General features: G+C 39.8%; 1 protein-coding gene across 1 annotated transcript in view; it reads right to left on the bottom strand.

Moving 5' to 3' along the window:
* Positions 1–7,456, bottom strand: part of apom (apolipoprotein M) — a 19,363-nt gene that overhangs the window by 4,041 nt on the left and 7,866 nt on the right. The window contains exons 4-5 of the mRNA XM_013915370.1: positions 3,262–3,399; positions 2,951–3,053 (exon numbers count right to left, since the gene is read on the bottom strand). Of these exons, the coding sequence (XP_013770824.1) occupies positions 2,951–3,053; positions 3,262–3,399 (241 nt within the window). The remainder of the gene's footprint in view (positions 1–2,950; positions 3,054–3,261; positions 3,400–7,456) is intronic.

Here is a 7,456-nt window from a genome sequence, read left to right as displayed (position 1 = left end):
TTTGTGTTCTCCATTCTTTAAGCACCGGTTCAAGCACCGTTTAAGCACCGGCACCATTTCAAAAGTACCGGTTTGGCACCGGTATCGGATAAAACCTAAATGATACCCGTCCCTACCAAGAAGGATTATTCACAAGAAGAAAACCTTCAGTGCAGGTGCCATGATTGTTTTCTGTGAATTATCCTCCTGGGAGGGAACATTCCAGAAGATTCACCCTAAGGTCCGACAATGCAATGCTCAGTGAAATGGCAAAAATATGCAAGAGCCACATCTTAGACTCTATAGGCCTGACTTAGTATGTTAGATCAAGTTCATGATATTATCTTTAGAAAAGTTGGCTTGATTGCCCTGAGGAAGCTTCTTCTGACTAAAAAGAACATAGTGGTATATTTTAAGTTTGTAAAATTGCATCTGAACAAACCACAAGATTTCTAGAACAATGTCATTTGGACTGAAACATCAAACATCTCCAAAAAGAAAATGTTTGCTCATAAATCATTGCTCCACATGTGGAGAAAACCAAACACAGGATCTCAGTAAACACTTCATACCAAATGTTTAGTACTGTGATGAATGGGTGATGATTTGGCCCAATGGATGGAGTCAGTTTACAGTCGGATCTCAGTAAACACTTCATACCAAATGTTTAGTACTGTGATGAATGGGTGATGATTTGGCCCAATGGATGGAGTCAGTTTACAGTCGGATCTCAGTAAACACTTCATACCAAATGTTTAGTACTGTGATGAATGGGTGATGATTTGGCCCAATGGATGGAGTCAGTTTACAGTCAAGCATAGACCTTAGTGTTATAGCGCTAGATGTAAGACCATCTGTCTGACAAACAAAGCTTGGCTGAAACTTTGTTGATCCCAAAAAAATCCGGAAATCTAAAACAAAATGATCTGTATACACAAATGCTGTGTATAAGAGAATGCCCACAAAGCTCAATGAGCTGAAGGAATGTAAAGAAGAGTGGGTTTAAATTTCTCCACAACAATGTGGACACCGGTGAGCCTGGTTCTGCGGAGGTTTCTTCCTGTTGAAAGGGAGTTTTTCCTTCCCACTGTGATCAAAGCGCTTGCTCATAGTGGGTCATACGATTGTTGGGTTTTCCTCAGCAAGTATTTTTGTAGGATCTATCTTACAATACAAAGCACCTTGAGGCAACTTTTGTTGTGGTTTTGAGCTGTATAAATAAAATTGAATTGAACAATGCGAGAGACTTATTACACTCTACTACATCTCATATACTGATGAGGTGTGCTCAGTAACTCACTCAATTCTAGAACCAACCTTTGGTGCCCCCCCCCCAAAAAAAACAACAACGACAACAACAAAACAAAATACAAAAAAAACATTCACTTTGTCTACTGTGTGTCACTACCTATGATGGATTCCCCAAGGCATTTGCAACTGCCTAAATTACTTCAATAACAAGTTACTAAGTGACTGGGTTTTTTACAAACACTCATTTCACAATCACACTCCCCTTTGTTTCCCTGAGGAAAGATCAAATACAATGATGGTAGAATTTTGATGATGGCACAATTACTGTGTGGTATTAAGCAAACTTACTATTCCTTTAATGACTGTGGATGTAATATGCATTGAGTAAAACAATAATAAAGTGGACACAATAATCCTACTGTCACTGTATTTGTGTTTCAGATTCTGATTTAATCTTGATTGTTTATTGTTATTCCTGGTTTTGGTTCTCTTTATTTCTTGTGTTCTTAGTGATTGTAGTCCTTCCTCCTTAGTATTTATGTTAGCCCGTGTTTAGTCTCTGTTCCCACGTCTACTCGGTGCTTTTCCCATGTCCCATGTTTCATGCCCAGTCACCCTTGTCCCTATGTTCACCGTGTCTCCCCATTCACTGTGTTAAGCTTCCTTTTCCTGTGTTCAGTGTATTCAATTTTGCTTCCTCCCCGTCTTGTTATCATCATCATCATCATTTAGTTATTTATATAGCACTTTAAAAACACACTTGGTAGATCAAAGTGCTGTACAATACTAATATGCACATAGTAATAAAACCAGACATATCAATAAAATTAAAAATAATGATAAATATCAGTTTCCCACAGAGTTAAAAGCCAGAGAATAAAAATCGTTTTTTTTAATGTCAGATTAATCCCAGCTGTGTTTCCCTCCTGTTTCCATTCTCTTGTTTCTCCCCTGTGTATTTTAGCACGGTGTTTTCCTCTGCCTGTTGTCATGTCGTACCCTCTCTGTGCTGTATGTTTCCTCCTTGCTCCTGGGTTTGTTTTCTCATCAGCTCTTAGTTTTCTAGTTTCTTTGATTTCTAGTTTCTGGTCTCCTGAGTTCCTACTGAGCTCCCGGCTATCATGTTTTCTTTCTTGTATCTTGTTTTGTTTCTACATCCTGCCTGCCACAGCACAACCTTGACACCTACTTTACAACTTTTGTGAACAGCTCATTCTGCTCAAAAGCATCATGGAAATCACCCAGTTTTTTTCTGCAGAGACGTACTGTAAGGCAGGCCCCCTCCTGTGTAGATCTTTGATAGATGTTGTTTCATTTTAACAATAAAGATCACTGTGTTTTTTGTGATGTTTTCTGATGAACCGTAACTTGATATACTTATAAATTTAAAAATGGAAAAGCAAATTACATGAGGGAGACAGGACTTAGGTGTTTTGGTTTTAATTGGTTAACAATTACTCAAGAAAAAAAGAAAGAAATATTCTTGTCATTGAGGATGCCAGTGGATCCAACAGTAACCTGTAAAAACCAAGAACATTTTAACAGTCATACATACATAGACACATACATATGAAAAATGTATATGCTGCATGTGCTCACCGTAATCTTGATAACTACGTGCAAAACTCTGTAAATACAGGTATAACTTTAGAGGTCGACAAATACTATTGCATTCAAGCACAAACAAATTTATTTAAGTGGTTAGAGATAATATCTAAACCGCTCACCTTTCTCTTGACGTGGTGTGACGTTCGCCTGCATGTTATGACAGGCTGCATTTTTCAGAAATGTTGCCACCATGTCAGAGCTATTACTGCTGCGAGCTTGAAAGAAAAATAGTTACCGAAAAGTAAGTTAGTCAAGAAAGTTTAGTGTGTGCATTCAGCAGAAAGCTGGAATTGTGTCAAACATTTAAAATAATCAAAGGTTTAAATTTTTATTGTAATTTTTGTCATCTTTAAGATCGGTTCTCTAGTGCAGCGGTTAACACACTTACAGTAATCACTTGGCTAATTCTTTAAAATAGCTTACAATACAGCATGTGTCTATGCAGGGAGTCTTCCGTTCCTTTCTCCTTGTCTAGTGGAGGCTCTATTTCCTGGAAAATGATGCATTCGGAGCATTCGGCCCACTTGCCACTCCATAGTAGGTTCTTGCGCTGTGGCCTTCCTGTAATAAAATCACAGAAAAGAGCAAAGCAGATAATGACTGTGATATCAATTTTCTCTTCTAATGAAACTTCTAATCAAACTTTAGCTTTAAATAGGGTCTCCGTGTAAAAATCTAAATTTAAGAAGCAGAATTCTTTCAGTTTTGAGCTAAAGTGCTGCAGAAAATGCTACTTCAATGGGTCAAATAAACAGAATTCTACAGTGGAAATTGGGCCCTGGGTACATGAAAGCATAGAAAAACAGGGTGACGGGGCTGGTCAGTTAGAAAAGCTAAATCTGAATTTAGTTATCTTGTCAACTCTAATAAGAAATTATTGATTTGTCATTAAAGAAATTGTCAAAAATCCTAAATCACAAGAACATGGCTGTGACCTAAGGTGGAATAAAATAGTGCATTCAGTAGAGTCCCATTGTGGTTTCCCATTTAATGTGTTATTATAAAAATAGTCCATAACAGGTGGCAGAAATTTTCACTTGTCCCTATAATGTGGCAGGGTTGATTTTTAAACTTTACAGTCATTTCAGGTGCTGAATGTGGGACTTTCTGCCTTTATGCTGTTGCTAACCACTTTTTTTGTGATGTAGACTCAATTCACCATCAAATAAAAGGACCAGCACATTTTTAAAGTCATTTCTGGAGCACTGTAGTTATTTGCAGTGTTTATGTTCACTGTCAATTTATTTGTATAGCATGACGTGTTACAGCAAAGGGGATTCACAGGGACGAGAACATAAAGAGTGCCAGTCATGTAAAATTCTCTTTTGGGCTGATAAATACAATACTCTGGAAAGATATTCATCCCATTCCTGGTGTCTTTTCTTTTTGCTTTTTTTGCACATGCAGTTTTATTTAGATCAAAGAAACTATCAATTTTTATGGGCATAGACAGCACGAGTTAAACACTGAGAAGAAGCTGTTTATTTTTGCTGTTTTAAAACTAAAAGAAAATGATGACTGACTTTCACACTTTTTGACCAGCTTCGTGTGGATGGGTCAAGACTTTTTTTAATAATTTATGTGTTACAATGAAAACTGTCAATTATATGTGTTTGAAGTAATTACAAGTAATTTATAGAAAACCTTGGTTTCTTTTGCATTACTATCAGACTCGAAGGGCCTATAAATCAAATTCTGAACAGTTCATTCCTATCTGAGGTCTTGTCTGAACTGTTGCCCTAAAATTGAACCCTGAGGAATGTAAGGCCATTGAGGTGAGACAAACGAGTCCTTCCCTCACGAAACAAGCAAAAAAACGAAACAAAAAAACCACCGATTGCAAATACATGCTGCAAATCCCTGTGACATCAGATATGCAAACCCACAGTCTGTTGAACAGGATACTGTTGGTGAAATGGTCACAAATATTTTCCCTTTTAATGGGTAAATACATCACAGAAGCCAGGGGGTTTGTGCTGATATTAATCACTTTGCTCCTAAAACATGAAACAATCTTTCACAGAAGTGACTTTCACCTTACAGCTCAGTGAACTTTACACTTGTCCTACATTGTTAGGTTCTTCAAAAAAAAAAAGGTTATGGTTTGGGTTAAAATTCAGCAGAATACAAGTGGTAGACATGAGCTTCTTCCAAATCACGTTTGGGCTCGCTCTTTGAGACGGGTCATTTGTGGGAGTCTGGTTAGAGCTGCTGCTCTACCACATCCAAAGGAGTCAGCTGAGGTGGTTCTGGCCTACTGATCACCACTTAGGTGTTGTGCTTCAAGCATGTCTCAGTCAGAGTCACAGTCAGAGAGACTTTATTTATCCCCAAGGGGCAATTGAGATAGATACTTTGCCAACCGCACATACAATACACAAACATCACATTGGGGAGACAGGTCAGGCTAGCAATGGACGGTCAACCGCACGAGCAGCGACCCGATCCGAAACAATGGAAAGTGCACAACACGAAGAAAGACAAACGAACTCCCCCCAGACTGAGCTCCAACGGGGAGATCAGTTTAATAAAAAAACACCTCAGCACATGACACATGAATCATCACATCTCACAACATAGAAGACATAAGCTTTGAAGGCGTTTGGAGGGGGTGGGGGTGGGGGGGTGAGTGTAGGTCTCTGTCAGTGTACATGCGTATGTGTGCGTGTGTCCGTGTTCAGCTGAGAGAAAGTGTCCCTTCACTCAGTTAGGCAAAAGTCAACAATCTTCGGTCGACGCGGGCGGCCTTGACTGAGGGAGAGGGAGAAAGTGTGACCACCTCCATCAAGAGAAAGAAAAAAAAAGAAAAAAAGAAATGTCTGACCAGGAGGAGATCCCCTGTGGGTGTATGAAATGATCATTTGAGGCTGATTTTACGGCCCCTGGCCTTGGAGGAAGTGGGCCGGCCTCCCTGTAGGGAAACCCAAGTGTGCCAGGACCTACAGACGATTGGCTGGCTGTTGACCTGTGATGCTCCAGGGACCAATGAGTGACTGATTGTACCCACCTGTGACTACAAAAGGCTGAAGAACTTTCATTCAGTGGACACTGCTTTGGACTGAATGTGCAGGTTGTCCCTCAAGCTTCTGTCTTTGTACCATGCTTGTTGAACTCTGTTTAAGGTGTGGAATTTTGCCTGAATAGCCTTCAGTCGTATTCCTGCCTGTGAGGCTAGACCTAATTTGTACCTGTACACGAGAAAGTTCTTTTGTGTTGGCCAATTGCCTTGTGGTTTGCTATCAGTTTTCAGTTCTCACTTTTTTTGTAATAAACCTTTTTCTTAAACTGATTCCCTCCGTGGTGGCCTCATTTATGTTACCTTCCCTGTTGCCTAGCAGAGCCGGGACATAATGGGATAATTAAAGAAAATCTTGGTGTACCAGGATAATGAACAAACATTAAAGTCCACTTTACAACAAGTGTTATTAGCCAGATCTACCAATGGCCACAGCTGCTTTGGGGAAATACAGGGTTTAGTGGTATGCCCAAGGAGATTTCAACAATTGAAGGAGCCTAAACATCTGACCTACTGCTGCTTCAACAACTGTGTCACCAAATGATGTGACACATAATGAAAAACAACTTGTGAAGAAATGAAAACTAGGTCAGTGCAGCTGTTAAAAGTTATTTAACATGATATGCCACAGTGCCACAGTAGGTGGTTAGATAGGCACACATTTTGCCACTTTTAAAGGGCAAAAAAGTCCAGCTGTAAAGGCAGGAAGTAGTTGATGATGATGGTAATCATTTTGGTACCATAGTCGCAGATTACCACCCACATCATTATACTTGTTGTCATGGTCCTGGGTCATTCTGACCCAGTATTCTTTGTTTCCTTGTGTTTCTGTAGACTGTGAAGTTCATTTGTTGTTTTTGGAGTTGTTCTATCGGTCCTAAGTTGTTTAGTTTAGTTTAGTTTATCATCATGTCTGTGCTCTCCCTCGTGCTCCTCAGTGTTTTTCTCTTCCCCTCTGGTCTGCGTCTTTGTGTATTTCCTGTGTTATTGTGAAGGTCTGGTCTCATCATGTCTGATTACTCCCAGCTGTGCTCTCCTTCTGTGTCTCATTCCCACGTTATCACCTATGTGTATTTAAGCCTTGTATTTGCCTCTGTTAGTTGCTGGTTCTTCTGTGATGTCTCCCCGGGTCTCCCTGTGTTCCGCTGCATGTTATCTTGTGAGTTTTGGCTTCAGTTTCATGTGTTTAGGTTTTCCCAGTTTAGTTATTTCTTGGTTCCTGTCCTCCCCATCTCCACTTAAATAAACTCACTCCTCATTCCAACCTCTGCCTGAACGTCTGCCGACACAGCAGTGACACTTTTTTAGGTTTGTATTTTTGAGTTGGCCACTGCATGACAGCAAACTCCACACTTTCCATACAGTTAGCGCACACAGGCCTAAACAGAGGCACTCATGGTCAAAGTGCAAACTGACTCTAACCGTAGAAAAACATTTAAAATATGAAACAAAAGCAGATTCTACTCTGCGAACACATGTATGAGCTCTTCCAATCAATCATTACACAATGGACAACAAAATACAGTCCTCAGTGCAAATCAGTGCACCATTGCTCGTCATTGTAGCCAGTTGTCAACTTTCTACAAAGCCTGGACCAAATCT

This window comes from Pundamilia nyererei, unplaced genomic scaffold, assembly GCF_000239375.1.
Source record: "Pundamilia nyererei isolate P.nyererei 1_Seehausen unplaced genomic scaffold, PunNye1.0 scaffold00294, whole genome shotgun sequence".
In the NCBI taxonomy this organism is placed as follows: domain Eukaryota; kingdom Metazoa; phylum Chordata; class Actinopteri; order Cichliformes; family Cichlidae; genus Pundamilia; species Pundamilia nyererei.
The sequence above is the reverse complement of the archived record's forward strand: the minus strand, read 5'-3'. Positions and strand labels throughout refer to the sequence as shown.